This window comes from Oncorhynchus mykiss, chromosome 12, assembly GCF_057628025.1.
Source record: "Oncorhynchus mykiss isolate SJ-2025 chromosome 12, ASM5762802v1, whole genome shotgun sequence".
Classification (NCBI taxonomy): domain Eukaryota; kingdom Metazoa; phylum Chordata; class Actinopteri; order Salmoniformes; family Salmonidae; genus Oncorhynchus; species Oncorhynchus mykiss.
This window is the reverse complement of record NC_143033.1, coordinates 30552371-30569764: the sequence shown is the minus strand read 5'-3', so window position 1 is coordinate 30569764 and position 17394 is coordinate 30552371. Positions and strand designations below refer to the sequence as shown.

At 41.0% G+C, this 17394-nt stretch overlaps 1 protein-coding gene across 1 annotated transcript; it reads right to left on the bottom strand.

The window, feature by feature from the left end:
* Positions 1–4369: 4369 nt before the first annotated feature.
* On the bottom strand, positions 4370–9593 carry LOC110537399 (uncharacterized). Its single transcript, XM_021623419.3, has 2 exons — positions 8578–9593; positions 4370–7382 (listed from the first exon to the last, which is right to left on the bottom strand). The coding sequence occupies exons 1-2, from the start codon at positions 9224–9226 to the stop codon at positions 6634–6636; spliced, it is 1398 nt and encodes a 465-aa protein (XP_021479094.1). The 5' UTR covers positions 9227–9593; the 3' UTR covers positions 4370–6633.
* Positions 9594–17394: the final 7801 nt, after the last annotated feature.

Here is a 17394-nt window from a genome sequence, read left to right as displayed (position 1 = left end):
GGTATAAAAGTATAAATAATTTCAAATTCATTATATTAAGCAAAACAGACAGCAACATGTGTTTTTATTTTTACGGATAGTCAGGGGCACACTCCAAAATTCAGACATAATTTACAAACAAAGCATGTGTGTTTAGTGAGACCACCAGTCAATGGCAGTAGGGACGACCAGGGCTGTTCTCTTGGTAAGTGCGTGAATTGGACCATTTTCTTGTCCTGCTAAGCATTCAAAATGTAAAGAGTAGGCCTACTTTTGTGTGTCAGGGAAAATGTATGGAGTAAAAAGTACATCATTTTGTTTAGGAATCTAGTGAAGTAAAAGTTGTCAAAAACATAAATAGTAAAGTACTGATACCCCCAAAAATGACTTTAGTACTTTAAATGATTGTTACATTCACTATATATACAACATTATGTGGAGGAATAAGCAGCCTGTAAGGTACAAAAAGGGGAAGTGGAGCTGTGACGCAGAACGGTTTTTGGTGAGGTCATTCAACAATTCAAGCTCTCTGTATAGATTTACAATTACTTTATTTCCCCAAATGGTTTAATGTGAGTGATGTCAATTCAGGTACATACAAATCCATTGTGCTGATTTTACAATATCCTTTTAAGTGAAATACAGTAAATTTGATATTTTTTCCCACAGATGTGTGGTGTTGCCCAGTCCTCCACCTACCTGTTGGAGTTAAAGACCAGAGAGGTGAATAGCGCAGGTTGGTAGAGAGGAGAGGATGGGTTAGGGGTGCGTTTGACAGAGAGTCTGTCACATCCCACCCATGTGTCCTGTCAAGAGTGCTGATCCACATTGCACAAATAAGCCAAAGTCGGAGAGACACTGTCTGTCTTCAACACATTGCATTTGTTGCAGAGCAAAGATACAGTGCCTTGCAAAAGTTTTCATCCCAATTGGCATTTTTCCTATTTTGTTGCATTATAACCTGTAATTTAAATTGATTTTTATTTGGATTTCATGTAATGGACATACACAAAATAGTCCAGATTGGTGAAAAAAAATAACTTGTTTAAAATTATTATTTTTTTAAGTGGTGCGTGCACATGTATTCACCCCATTTGCTATGAAGCCCCTAAATTAGATCTGGTGTAACCAATTACCTTCAGAAGTCACATAATTTGTTAAATTAAGTCCACCTATGTGCAATCTAAATGTCCTGTCACATGATCTCAGTAATTATACACCTGTTCTGAAAGGCCCCAGAGTCTGCAACACCACTAAGCAAGGGGCACCACCAAGCAAGCGGCAACATGAAGACCAAGGAGCTCTCCAAACAGGTCAGGGACAAAGTTGTGGAGAAGTACAGATCAGGGTTGGGTTATAAAAAAATATCAGAAACTTTAAACATCCCACAGAGCACCATTAAATCCATTGTAAAAAATGGAAAGAATATGGCACCACAACAAAGCTGCAAAGAGAGGGCCACCCACCAAAACTCACGGAACAGGCAAGGAGAGCATTAACCAGAGAGGCAATAAAGAGAACAAAGAGACCAAAGATAACCCTGAAGGAGCTGCAAAGCTCCACAGCAGAGATGGGAGTATCTGTCCATAGGACCACTTTAATTCATACACTCCACAGAGCTGGGCTTTATGGAAGAGTGGCCAGAAAAATGCCATTGCTTAAAGAAAAAAATAAGCAGACATGTTTGGTGTTCCCCAAAAGGCATGTGAGAGACTCCCCAAAGATATGGAAGAAGGTACTCTGGTCAGATGAGACTAAAATGTAGCTTTTTGGCCATCAAGGAAAACGTTATGTCTGGCGCAAACCCAACACCTCTCATCACCCCGAGAACACCATCCCCACAGTGAAGCATGGTGGCAGCATCATGCTGTGGGGATGTGTCTCATCGGTAGGGACTGGGAAACTGGTCAGAATTGAAGGAATGATGGATGGCGCTAAATACAGGGAAATTCTTGAGGGAAAACTGTTTCAGTCTTCCAGAGATTTGAGACTGGGATGGAGGTTCACCTTCCAGCAGGACAATGACCATAAGCATACTACTAAAGCAACACTTGACTGGTTTAAGGGGAAACATTTAAATGTCTTGGAATGGCCTAGTCAAAGCCCAGAACTCAATCCAATTGAGAATCTGTGGTATGACCTGAGATTGCTGTACACCAGCGGAACCCATCCAACTGGAAGGAGCTGGAGCAGTTTTGCCTTGAAGAATGGGCAGAAATCCCAGTGTTTAGATGTGCCAAGCTTTTGAGACATACCTCAAGAGACTTGCAGCTGTAATTTCTGCAAAAGGTGGCTCTACAAAGTATTGACTTTTGAGGGGTGAATAGTTATGCATGCTCAAGTTTGTTTTTTTGTCTTATTTCTTTCACAATAAAAAATATTTTTAATCTTCAAAGTGGTAGACATGTTGTGTACATCAAATGATACAAACCCCACAAAAAATCATTTTAATTCCAGGTTGTAAGGCAACAAAATAGGAAAAATGCCAAGGGGGTGAATACTTTTGCAAGCCACTGTACATTTAAATAAGAGTTTAATAAATGTACTGTAGAGCATATGTGGGAAACAGGAGGGATAAATAAAAGGGTATTACAATCATATACCAAATACACTTCAAATAAGTGGATATTGCTAATTCAGCCACATGACAGGTGTATACAATCGAGCACACAGCAATGCAATCTCCAAAGACAAACAGTAGAATGGCCTTACTGAAGAGTTCAGTGACTTTCAATGTGGCACCATCATAGGATGCCACCTTCCCAAAAGTAATTTCATAAAATATCTGCCCTGCTAGAGCTGTCCCGGTCAATGGCAAGTGCTGTTATGGTGAAGTGGAAATGTCTAGGAGCAACAACGGAGCAGCCGCAAAGTGGCAGGCCACACAAGCTCACAGAACGGTTCCGCCAAATGCTGAAACGCATACAAATATTTTGTTCTCAGTAGCAACCATCACTACAGTTACAAACTGCCTCTGGAAGCAACGTCAGCACAATAACTGTTAATTGGGCGCTTAATGAAATGGGTTTCCATGGCAGAGCAGCTGCACATAAGCCCAAGGTCAACATGCGCAATGCCAAGCGTCAGCTGCAGCGGTGTAAAGCTCATTGCCATTGGGAAAGGGGGATACCTAGTCAGTTGTACAATTGAATGCCTTCAACTGAAATGTGTCTTCTGCATTTAACCCAACCCCTCTGAATCAGAGAGGTGCGGAGTGCTACCTTAATCGACATCCACATCTTTGGCGCCCGGGGAACAGTGAGTTAACTGTCTTGCTCAGGGTCAGAACAACATATTTTTTACCTTGTCAGCTCAGGGATTCGATCCAGCAACCTTTCGGTTACTGGCCCAACTCTCTAACCAATAGTCTCATTGTACTATGGAGCAGTGGAAACGCGTTCTTGGGAGTGAAGAATCAAGCTTCACCATATGGCAGTCCGACGGACAAATCTGGGTTTGGCGGATGCCAGGAGAACGCTACCTGCCCGAATGCATAGTGCCAACTGTAAAGTTTGGTGGAGGAGGAATAATGGTCTGGGGTTGTTTTTCATGGTTCAGTGTAGGCCCCTTAGTTCCAGTAAAAGGAAATCTTAACGCTACAGCATACAACGACATTCTAAACGATTCTGAGCTTCCAACTTTGTGGCAGAGTTTGGGGAAGGCCCTTTCCTGTTTCATCATGACAATGCACAAAGCGTGGTCCATACAGAAATGGTTTGTCGAAATCGGTGTGGAAGAACTTGACTTGCCTCCACAGAGCCCTGACCTCAACCCCATCGAACCCCTTTAGGATGAATTGGAGCGTCGACTGTGAGCCAGACCTAATCACCCAACATCAGTGCCTGACCTCACTAATGCTCTTGTGGCTGAATGAAAGCGAGTCCCCGCAGCAATGTTCCAAAATCTAGTGGAAAGCCTTCCCAGAAGAGTAGAGGCTGTTAAAGCAGCAAAGCAGCAAACTCCATATTAATGCCCATGATCTTGGAATGAGATGTTCGATGAGCAGGTGTCCACATACTTTTGGTCATATAACATACTTTACGCCACTGTTCATCTGTAGTCTAATAAACTGCACGCTTTAAAGACGAGTCGTAGTGGGAGGACCACACACCATATCAAGTTTACTTCGATATGATGGTTATTATGTCAATATATGCACATAAAGGCTTTTCCACTGCCATTATTCGCATAATTAATTTTACCGACACATAAAGATCCTACTATGCTGAATAAACAAATGATCTGTCAGCATTTAGAAAATTGTACTAAAACGTCCTGTTTCCATCGCAGCTGTCGTGATTATTTTTTATATGGTATGACTTTACCTGCATAAAAACTGTGGATGGAAATGTGGTTTATGAAAACACAACAAATACACTACCAGTCAAAATTTGGACACACCTACTCATTCAAGAGTTTTTCTTTATTTTTTACAATTTTCTACTTTGTTGAATGATAGTGAAGACATCAACACTATGAAATAACACATATGGAATCATGTAGTAACCAATGAAGTGTTAAACAAATCAAAATATATTTTAGGCCTGATTCACAGTCGCCTCTGAACAGTTGATGTTGAGATGTGTCTGTTACTTGAACTCTGTGAAGCATTTATTTGGGCTGCAATCTGAGGTGCTGTTATCTCTAATAAACTTATCCTCTGCAGCTGGGTCTTCCTTTCCTGTGGCAGTCCTCATGGAGAGCTAGTTTCATCATAGTACTTGGTTTTTGCAACTGCACTTGAAGAAACTGTCAAAGTTTCAGGATTGACTATTAGTTTTTTTATTTAACTAGGCAAGTCAGTTAAGAACAAATTCTTATTTACAATGATGGCCTCGGAACAGTGAGTTAACTGCCTTGTTCAGGGGCAGAACAACAGATTTTTACCTTGTCAGCTCGGGGATTCGATCCAACCTTCAGGTCCAACTCTCTAACCACTAGGCTACCCGACTGACGTTTGTCTTAAAGTAATGATGGACTGTCGTTTCTCTTTGCTTATTTGAGCAGTTCTTGCAATAGTACGGAACTTGGTCTTTAACCAAATAGGACTATCTTCTGTATACCAACCCTACCTTGTCACAACACAACTGATTGGCTCAAATGCATAAGGGAAATAAATTCCACAAATTAACTTAAGGCACACCTGTTAATTGAAATGCATTCCAGGTGACTACCTCATGAAGCTGGTTGAGAGAATGCCAAGCATGTGCAAAGCTGTCATCAAGGCAAAGGGTGGCTACTTTGAATAATCTTTAATCTAAAATATACAGTGCCTTGCGAAAGTATTCGGCCCCCTTGAACTTTGCGACCTTTTGCCACATTTCAGGCTTCAAACATAAAGATATAAAACTGTATTTTTTTGTGAAGAATCAACAACAAGTGGGACACAATCATGAAGTGGAACGACATTTATTGGATATTTCAAACTTTTTTAACAAATCAAAAATGGAAAAATTGGGCGTGCAAAATTTTAAAAAAATACAGTTTTATATCTTTATGTTTGAAGCCTGAAATGTGGCAAAAGGTCGCAAAGTTCAAGGGGGCCGAATACTTTCGCAAGGCACTGTATTTTGATTTGTGTAACACTTTTTTGGTTACTACATGATTCCATGTGTTATTTCATAGTTGATGTCTTCACTATTATTCTACAATGGAGAAAAATCTTGGTGTTACATGATTGTACAAAACACAGGGCCCTAGATGAGCAATGCCAGACAGCAAGGACGGGTAGTATAGCTATCTGCGTTTTATGATGTGTAGAACATATTGTAATAACTATATTTTATCATGAATAAACTGTGTCTTGGGTAGTGTTTATGAAGTCATGTTTTACTGTAACAATATTAAACAAAATAATCCAATACCACTCTGAAAATGTGACTTTTTAGGTAAATCAAAAACATACAACACAAATTTGTTGCTGTTCAAAATGAACAGGCTAATGAAAACAATATACAACAGAAGCATCACTTTAAATACATATTTTCCCTTCAGTTTTGTCTTTATAATTATAGTGTTAAACTGTTGATAAAGATCTGCATGTAATACCAACTAAAATACACTATTAATTTCTGTATTGTGCTATCAACTCAACCAAAGTGTTCTGTATTTCCATTTTACCAGGTGTGTAGTTAACGAAAATCAACCCTCGATGCCAAACTGTTGTATAAACCTTTCCCGGCAGAATCTGCAGACCTGCTCATATCTGTGACTGCATAATGAACACCCTTTTATGCCAATTAAGAACATTGTGAAGAAGCAGTGATTATTATTATTATTATATTATTTACTTGTTTTTTTACCCTCCTTGCTCCCAAAATTTCAGGAGTGCGATGAGCACTAACCCGGACGACGCTGGGCCAATTGTGCGCCATCTTATGGGACTCCCGGGAATGAACCCGGGTCTGTAGTAACACCTCTAGCACCGCGATGCAGTGCCTTAGACCGCTGCGCCACTCGGGAGGCCCAGAAAGGGAAAGGGTAACTAACCACTAGCTTACCTGAAATATATGATTCTTACATGATCAGCTTGTGTACATTGTCAATTAAATAATATTAACTTTGATTAGGGTGAACTTAACACACAAAATTAGTACCATCATATCATGTTTACAAAATATGTTTGTATGAATGTGTGTACCAAATCCATCCTGATTAGGAATCCAGGGACTGTGAGTGGAGGTGTGGCCATGTATAGGAGGGCCCTGCTTGGAGTAGAGACAGTGCCACTACCGGGTGGGGTGTGGTGGGAGCAGGTGAGTGGGTCAGCCTGTGCTTCTTGAGCTGGCCTAGCTCCCTGAAACAGCAGCCACACTGGGCACAGCGGTAGGGCCTCTCCCCAGTGTGGATGCGCTGGTGCTTATGTAGACTGTCCAGGTGTCGGAAACGCTTCTCGCAATACCTGCAGGGATATGGCCGCTCACCCGTGTGAATGCGCTGGTGTGTCTTCAGGCAGTAGAAGCGGCGGAATCCCCGGCCACACACATTGCAGCGATGCACCTTATCCGAGCTCTCCCGTCGGACTTCAAAAGCCCCTAGAAGTCCAGCGTCCCCTGCAGAGGGTGGGACAGACCCCATGAAGTTACCATCATTGTCACCATCATTATCAATGTGAGCTGGCATCGGTGGCAGTTGTTGTGATGACCCAGGGAGGTGGGACTCCAGCATACTTGGGACCTCAGGGTCGTTTTCAATTTTAACTGTTCTTTTAACTTCATCCACCTCATCGAGCACCTGGATCAGGCCCAGGTCATTCACATTGCCTGCTGGGTGACTCTGGCCCATCTCCAACTCAAAGTTGGTAATAGAAGTTCTGTGAGGGTCTTCTGCTGCCACTGTTCCCCCCTCCTGCTCCTGTTGAATTATTCCAGAGTCCTCTCCTCCAGTTGCACGGACTTTGTACTCTGAGAGAGATAAATTATATCATCATGATCAGTAGGAGACTTTTCATTTGTTGAGTACGTGAAAATAGGGGAATTCCATGCCAGCATAGCCTGAATATATTTTTGGTATCTCAGATTGTTCTGACAATTATCACATATAAACTTAATTGGGAAGATGGATGTTTGATATGCTTTTTACATTTGTAATCATGATAAAAAAATAAAACATAAGTGGCAATTTTGGGCCCTTTTTAGACCTATACATGGACCCAATGATCCATGAACCGTACATGATACAGACAACAGCTTAATGTCGTTATACTCCTAATTAGAGTGCTCTAAAATATGGAGAATCGCTATATCATAAAATACAATTTTACACATGCATTTATTCAACATTAAAACTAATATTAATATTTCAAAAGTACCCTTTTTGATTTGGGACATTGTTTTAAACAATATACAAGTATGTCACATTTCCTGAGTGGGGACTGTTACTTTTAAAGTTCTGATAAATGTTATGAACAATACAGTGAATGAAAAAATGGATTCAAGGGGAACACAGTGGTCCTCTGTACCTCAGTTGGTAGAGCATGGCGCTTGTAATGTCAGGATAGTGGGTTAGATTCCCGGGACCACCAACATGTAAAATGTATGCACGCATGACTGCAGGGTGAATCGGATAACAGCATCTGCTAAATGGCATATATTATAACTCCCTCTGATGGTGATTTGCTGAATCCTACAGGAGGGTGGTGGTTGGTTAATGAACTATAATGTCAATTTCTATGTATAAAATGGATCATTTCTTCCAAAGTGGCAGAGCCCAATCTGGAAATGTGATGTGTTTGATGAGTATATTGTTGCAAACAATGTCTAAAAAACAAGCTAAATCAAAAAGAGCATCTTATGTTGAATACATTTGTGAATTTTTTTCTAAAGAATATAGCCACACTCCATATTTTAGAGCACACTATTGGGGAGTATAATGACACACAACATGTCTGAATCGTGTACGGTTCACAAATCATAGTCTTTCAGGAACCGTGTGTCATTTTTTTCTCAAATTGTTTGTGAAAAGGGTCAAACGCATGTGAAACATCCTTTCTCCCAATGAAGTTGTGAGAATTGACTATAAAATCTGAGATACCCTAAATATTTTTGGGCTGAGCTGGAGTGGAATCGCCCAGTATGTCTGTGTAGGGCGTAAGCCTACCTTTCTCTGCAACCCCATCGTCTGTAATGTAGAATTGACCCTCTGTATCCTCCTCAGTGTGATGAGATGAATTTCCAACCTCTAATTGTGGCACTTTGGATGTTTGTGAGGGATTGGTAGAAGAGACAGTGGAGGATGTCCGTATTCTCCTCAAGTTTTCGCTGCTCCTGGGCCATTCATGCTGCACTGTTGGTAAGCAAAGACCTACACTGGGGAGTGACTTAGAAAACTGTGATCGTGTGGATGAGGCTCGAAACGACTTGGGGCCACGGGTCGTGAGCATATTGGAAGGACTCCCCGAAGCAGTGGGGGGAAAGAGAAAATGAGACTCTTCCGAACCAGGTCCTAAAGCACCCGATCTAGGCTGGTTGTGATTAAGAAGTAAACACTGTTTGATGTTCTTCTCGGCTGCTGTCATGTAGTACCGTGTTGCTTTGAGTTCACCCTCAGATACGTCAAGTCTCTCTCTCAAACTTTGGTTCTCACGATGAGACTCAGCAGCAGCAGTCCGAGCTGCGGCCAGTTTGATACCGACTACTCTAGCAGTTTCCTTCAAAACGGCTTCTACTGCACACCTCACTGCCTGTTCGATGGTCGATGCAAGTTCATATTTGAGGAAAGAGACACTGGTCTCCATCGTCAAACTCATGGTAGTGATTAGCTTGATGTTATGTTATCAACAGTTCGAAAAAGTTTCAAATGCAAAATAACAGAAGCCTCGGGATTCAGTCCCTGTTGTTTGGTAAGCAAGGTAACTAACGTTAACTGGCCACCGTGTTAGCTATCTAACGTTGGTTCGATAGCAAGCCGTCTAGTTAGCATCTGGCCAGACAACATACTTACTGTTTGCAATTCTTAAGAAAATAGCTTTTAACTCAAACAAATAAACAGCTAAATGAGTCAACTTGTTTCTCAAACAATCTCACTCAAAAACGTGATTTTTTTTTCTTCCGCCAACTCACCTTCCCACGTATTAGTTTTTGAGTGTCGCATGGTTATGACGTCAAACGGTGTATTCTTCTTCTTTAACAGCGGTTGGCATCCAACGTTATGGTGCATTACCGCCACCTACTGTACTGGAGTGTGGGGCAGAGACAGGGAGAAACTAAATCTCACCTGCCGGCCCCGTTGCTATTAAAAAAAAGATAACAACATATTTGAGACTATATCTAATGACGTTCTACTCAATATACTTTTTAAACTAATTTCCTGTATCCCCTTCTCCCTCATACAAGATCTCAGCCTCTCTTTCCCTCTGATACTGCCCACACTGTAGCAATACATGCTCCACAGTATGTGTTTCATGGCAATAACCACACTTTCCTGTTGGATGCTTTCCTATCACATTTAAGGTGTTATTCAACCGGCTGTGTCCCACCCTTAATCTTGTAAAAATAGCCTCCTCTCTTCTGTCCCTTCCTGTCGTCCTCCCCTCCCCAACTTTCTTCTGTACTTGAAATAAATGCCTGCCCTTAGTATCTCTATTCCATTCCTCCTGTCATCTGTGCAGCATCACTGTCCATAACAGGCTTTTTTCCTCTGCCTTGCTCTTTGAAACTACTTTACTTTACTGACTTTATTGTCCCCATGGGGAAATTGTGTTGCAGTGTCATGCACACGTTTAAGGGGCGTTTAACAACATCAACATTCCCACTATTAAGTGCTTGTGCCCAAGAACACTAAGGTAACCTGTCTAAATGACTACCGACCCATAGCACTCATGTCTGTAGCCATGAAGTGCTTTGAAAGGCTGGTCATGGCTCACATCAACCCATAAACCCTAGACCCACTCCACCAATCAGATGGATCAACACCCTCCCTATCTTTCTGTAGTATCTCAAACACTTCTAGATCAAATACTAGCCATGTTGAATTTACAGGAATAGCTCCCGTTGGACTAAACTCCCTTCCATACAGTCCCATCTCCTTCGCTTAGGCATTACCAACCCACCCAAAACTTACAGTGCCTTGCGAAAGTATTCGGCCCCCTTGAACTTTGCGACCTTTTGCCACATTTCAGGCTTCAAACATAAAGATATAAAACTGTATTTTTTTGTGAAGAATCAACAACAAGTGGGACACAATCATGAAGTGGAACGACATTTATTGGATATTTCAAACTTTTTTAACAAATCAAAAACTGAAAAATTGGGCGTGCAAAATTATTCAGCCCCTTTACTTTCAGTGCAGCAAACTCTCTCCAGAAGTTCAGTGAGGATCTCTGAATGATCCAATGTTGACCTAAATGACTAATGATGATAAATACAATCCACCTGTGTGTAATCAAGTCTCCGTATAAATGCACCTGCACTGTGATAGTCTCAGAGGTCCGTTAAAAGAGCAGAGAGCATCATGAAGAACAAGGAACACACCAGGCAGGTCCGAGATACTGTTGTGAAGAAGTTTAAAGCCGGATTTGGATACAAAAAGATTTCCCAAGCTTTAAACATCCCAAGGAGCACTGTGCAAGCGATAATATTGAAATGGAAGGAGTATCAGACCACTGCAAATCTACCAAGACCTGGCCGTCCCTCTAAACTTTCAGCTCATACAAGGAGAAGACTGATCAGAGATGCAGCCAAGAGGCCCATGATCACTCTGGATGAACTGCAGAGATCTACAGCTGAGGTGGGAGACTCTGTCCATAGGACAACAATCAGTCGTATATTGCACAAATCTGGCCTTTATGGAAGAGTGGCAAGAAGAAAGCCATTTCTTAAAAAGATATACATAAAAAGTGTTGTTTAAAGTTTGCCACAAACCACCTGGGAGACACACCAAACATGTGGAAGAAGGTGCTCTGGTCAGATGAAACCAAAATTGAACTTTTTGGCAACAATGCAAAATGTTATGCTTGGCGTAAAAGCAACACAGCTGAACACACCATCCCCACTGTCAAACATGGTGGTGGCAGCATCATGGTTTGGGCCTGCTTTTCTTCAGCAGGGACAGGGAAGATGGTTAAAATTGATGGGAAGATGGATGGAGCCAAATACAGGACCATTCTGGAAGAAAACCTGATGGAGTCTGCAAAAGACCTGAGACTGGGACGGAGATTTGTCTTCTAACAAGACAATGATCCAAAAAATAAGGCAACATCTACAATGGAATGGTTCAAAAATAAGCATATCCAGGTGTTAGAATGGCCAAGTCAAAGTCCAGACCTGAATCCAATCGAGAATCTGTGGAAAGAACTGAAAATGGCTGTTCACAAATGCTCTCCATCCAACCTCACTGAGCTCGAGCTGTTTTGCAAGGAGGAATGGGAAAAAAATTCAGTCTCTCGATGTGCAAAACTGATAGAGACATACCCCAAGCGACTTACAGCTGTAATCGCAGCAAAAGGTGGCGCTACAAAGTATTAACTTAAGTGGGCTGAATAATTTTGCACGCCCAATTTTTCAGTTTTTGATTTGTTAAAAAAGTTTGAAATGTCCAATAAATGTCGTTCCACTTCATGATTGTGTCCCACTTGTTGTTGATTCTTCACAAAAAAAATACAGTTTTATATCTTTAAGTTTGAAGCCTGAAATGCGGCAAAAGGTCGCAAAGTTCAAGGGGGCCGAATACTTTCGCAAGGCACTGTATGCAGCGACACTCCCAATTCAACCTGACGGAGCTTGAGAGGATCTGCAGAGATGAATGGGAGAAAATCCCCAAATACAGGTGTGCCAAGCTTGTGGAGTCACAACCAAGAAGGCTCGAGGCTGTAATCATTGCCAAAGGTGCTTCAACAAAGTGCTCAGTAAAGGGTCTGAATATTTATGTAAATTTATGTAAATTTTTTAAATAAAACTGTTCACTTAACCTGGAAGCCAGCCGCACCAACGTGTCGGAGGAAGCATCATACAACTGGCGACCGTGTCAGTGTGCATGCGTCCAGACCACCACAGGAGTCACTAGGGCGCGATGGGACAAGGTAATCCCGGGCCTATCAAACTGCGATGCAGTGCTTGAAAATTAACCCAATAAAATAAAAAATAACGAGGCTATATAAAGGGGGTACCGGTACCAAGTCAATGTGCGGGGGTACTGGTTAGTCAAGGTAATTTGTACATGTAGTTAGGGGTAAAGTGACTATGCATAGATAATAAACAGTGAGTAGCAGCAGTGTAAAAAACAAACAAATAGTCTGGGTGGCTATTTGATTAATTGGCTTGGGGGTAGAAGCCGTTAAAACCTCTTAGGGCTAGGGGGCAGTGTTCGGAAGTTTGGATTAATGATTTGCCCAAAGTAAACTGCCTGTTACTCAGGCCCAGAAGCATATAATTGGCAACATTGGATAGAAAACACTCTGAAGTTTCTAGAATTGTTACAATAATGTCTGTGAGTATAACAGAACTGATATCGCAGGCGAAAACCGAAAGAAAATCCATCTGGAAAATTATTTTTTGAGGTCACAGTCCATTTCAATGCTTGTCTATGGGATATACAAATAAATAGCTCCACGATTGCAGTTCATATGGCTTCCACTAGATGTCAACAGTCTTTAGAAAGGGTTTCAGGTTTGTTTTTTGAAAAATGATTAAGTAGTTGTAGTTTTTCCAAGGTGTCTCTCATTAGAAATTTAGTTTTGTTGCGCGTGAATGAGGTGGACTCTCTTCGTTATTTATCTTCCCTATTGAAAATACTATTGTCCGTTTTAAGTTTGATTGTTTATTTAGATATTAGAGTACCTGAGTATTAATTAGAAACCTCATTTGACTTGTTTGGACGAACTTTACTAGTTACTTTTTGGATTCGTTTGTATGCATGTTGAAAGAGTGGTTTACTGAATCAAGCGCGCCAACTAAACTGACATTTTTGGGATATAAAGAAAGACTATCGAACAAAATTACCATTTGTTGTGTAGCTGGGACCCTTTTTGAAATCTGACAAAGCGGTTGGATTAACAAGAAGTTAGGCTTTTAAACGATGGAAGACACTTGTATTTTCATGAATGTTTAATATTACGATTTTGTCAATTGAATTTGGCGCGCTCCAGCTTAACCGGATGTTGTCGATTTTGATCCCGCTAGCGGGATCCGTGCGCTAAGAGGGGCCTTTTGGACCTAGACTTGCTTTGAGGTAGCAGAGAGAACAGTCTATGAATAGGGTGACTGGAGTTTTTGACAATCTTTTGGGCCTTCCTATATACAGTTGAAGTCGGAATTTTACATACACCTTAGCCAAATACATTCAAACTCAGTTTTTCTGACATTTAATCCTAGTAGAAATTCCCTGTCTTAGGTCAGTTAGGATCACCACTTTATTTTAAGAATGTGAAATGTCAGAAGAATAGTAGATATAATGATTTGTTTCCACTTTTATTTCTTTCATCACATTCCCAGTTGGTCAGAAGTTTACGTACACTCGACTAATATTTGGTAGCATTGCCTTTAAATTGTTTAATTTGGGTCAAACATTTTGGGTAGCCTTCCACAAGCTTCCTACAATAGGTTGGGTGAATTTTGGCCCATTCCTCCTGACAGAGTTGGTGTAACTGAGTCAGGTTTGTAGGCCTCCTTCCTCACACACACTTTTTCAGTTCTGCCCACAAATGTTCTATAGGATTGAGGTCAGGGCTTTGTGATTGCCACTCCAATACCTTGACTTTGTTGTCCTTAAGCCATTTTCCACAACTTTGGAAGTATGCTTGGGGTCATTGTCCATTTGGAAGACCCATTTCCGACAAAGCTTTAACTTCCTGACTGATGTCTTGAGATGTTGCTTCCATATATCCACATCATTTTCCTACCTCATGATGCCATCTGTTTTGTGAAGTGCACCAGTCCCTCCTGCAGCAAAGCACCCCCACAACATGATGCTGCCACCCACTTGCTTTACGGTTGGGATGGTGTTCTTCGGCTTGCAAGCCTCCCCCTTTTTCCTCCAAAACATAACGATGGTCATTATGGCCAAACAGTTCTATTTTGTTTCATCAGACCAGAGGACATGTCTCCAAAAAGTACGATCTTTGTCCCCATGTGCAGTTGCAAACCGTAGTCTGGCTTTTTTATGGCTGTTTTGGAGCAGTGGCTTCTTCCTTGCTGAGCGGCCTTTCAGGTCATGTCGATATAGGACTTGTTTTACTGTGGATATAGATACTTTTGTACCTGTTTCCCCCAGCATCTTCACAAGGTTCTTTGCTGTTGTTCTGAGATTGATTTGCACTTTTCGCAGCAAAGTACGTTAATCTCTAGGAGACAGAATGCATCTCCTTCCTGAGCGGTATGACGGCTGCGTGGTCCCATGGTGTTTATATTTGTGTACTATTGTTTGTACAGATGAACGTGGTACCTTCATGCATTTGGAAATTGCTCCCAAGGATGAACCAGACTTGTGGAGGTCTACAATTTTTTTCTGAGGCCTTGGCGGATTTCTTTTGATTTTCCCATGGTGTCAAGCAAAGTGGCACTGAGTTTGAAGGTAGGCCTTGAAATACATCCTCAGGTACACCTCCAATTGACTCAAATTATGTTAATTAGCAGATCGGAAGCTTCTAAAGCCATGACATCATTTTCTGGAATTTTCCAAGCTGTTTAAAGGCACAATCAACTTAGTGTATGTAAACTTCTGACCCACTGGAATTGTGATACAGTGAATTATAAGTGAAATAATATGTCTGTAAACAATTGGTGGAAATATTACTTGTGCCATGCACAAAGTAGATGTCCTAACCGACTTGCCAAAACTATAGTTTGTTAACAAGAAATTTGTGGAGTGGTTGAAAAACAAGTTTTAATTACTCCAAATTAAGTGTATGTAACTTCCGACTTCAACTGTAGGTCCTTGTTGGCAGTTAGCTTAGTCACAGTGATGTACTGGGCCGTACACACTACCCTCTGTAGCGCTTTAAGGTCAGATGCCGAGCAGTTGCCATACCATGTCACATACACATGGTTAGCAGATGTTAATGCAAGTGTAGCGGAATGCTTGTGTTTCTAGTTCAACAATTCCCCAACAACTACCTAATACACACAACTCTAAAGGTGTGAATTAGAATGTGTACATGTAAGTTCATGGATGAGCGATGGCTGAGCGGTATTTACAAGGTGCAATAGATGGTCTAAAATATAGTATATACATGTGGTATGAGTAATGTAAGATATGTAAACATTATTGAAGTGGCATTATTTAGTGTGCATTGTATAAAGTGACTAGTGATCCATTTATTAAAGTGGCTAGTGATTGGGTGCACCGGGGCCTCCCACTCCTCTTTCTATTCTGGTCACCTCCCTGACCAAGGCCCTTCTCCCCCAATTGCTCAGTTTGTCCAGGAGGACAGCTCTTGGAAGAGTCTTGGTGGTTCCAAACTTCTTCCATTTAAGAATGATGGATGCCACTGTGTTCTTGGGGACCTCCAATGCTGCAGAAATGTTTTGGTACTCTTCCCCAAATCTGTGCCATGACACAATCCTGTCTCAGAGCTCTACGGACAATTCCTTCAACCTTATGGCTTGGTTTTTGCTCTGACATGCACTGTCAACTGTGGGACCTTATATAGACAGGTGTGTGCCTCTCCAAATCATGTCAAATCAATTCAATTTATCAAGTGTTAGAAACATCTCAAGGATGTTTCATTTTTTTATATACATTTGCAAAAATGTCTAAAAACCTGTTTTCACTTTTTCATTAAGGGGTATTGTGTGTAGATTGAGTAAAAAATGCATGCAATCAATTTTAGAATAAGGCTGTAACGTAACAAAATATGGAAAAATGGAAGGGGTCTGAATACTTTCCGAATGCACTGTATATGGAATTGTTTTAAGTTGATTTTGAATTTTAAGACCTCTTGAGGCATAAAATAAATATATACAAAAATTATTTGATACATATTTTGGGTCCGTTACTGCTATTAGCCAAAGCAAACGCATTGAATAACAGATTCTCTACATTGAACAACAGATATCCCCCCAAAACAATCTAAAGGAAGTTTCTATCCTATATCTGATAGATATTAAAAAAAGATCAGGAAACTTTTTATTCATTTTTTTTTACATGTATGTAACCCCTTATTTTTTGCACAAAACAGTCTCCATAAATTTCCATATTTTTTTTGACTGGTACCGGGAGACCTTCAGACAACTGTACGTGTTCGTGAGAGAGTCTCACCTTTATACAGATGGGTCATTTTAGTGTGTAGTAGCCCAAACTGTTCGGCCGCTACAGGCAGAAGTTGGCAGATCGGCTGTACCAACTTCAGACAAGTCCCAAGACGCTTGTGGGGGTCGTAGACTTTAGAGCTGTTATGTAAAATGTATATATTTTTTATGCTTGATTATATGCAAAGTTCCATTTCTGAACCATAAATCATCTTTCCTGGTCAATTTCCAAAAGTACTGTACTTATGTATTTCTTCTTCTTAGAATTAGTTCTCGCCCCTATAACACGGATGCCACTTCAAGGGGCCAAGGGGTCGAATACAAGTAAGTGAAGCATTATTCATGACAAAATCCATTGGAGGATGTATTCTCTCCTGCTAAGTACTGAATGAATTTCAGAGGTGAAACAAGCCCCTTTATTGTAATCATTCTTTCAATTAGGACAAGCATCATATTCCCCAGCATCATATTCACCACAGCAGCATGTGGAGGACAGCCATGTATGTAATTCATTCACTTTTCCCAGATCACTGTTTACTGTTTCAAACAGGGCCTACATTGAGACACTTCAACGTGCCAAATGATGGCGGTAGACATGAAGGTAAGAACATGAAAGAAAACAGAAAGAAAACAGAGCCCTTAGGGAAGAAGTTAAGGTGTTAAGGAGTGGGCAATCAGGTGAGAACATAACTTGCATATCTATTTTTGGTGTATAATTGTTTTTAGGGGTGTG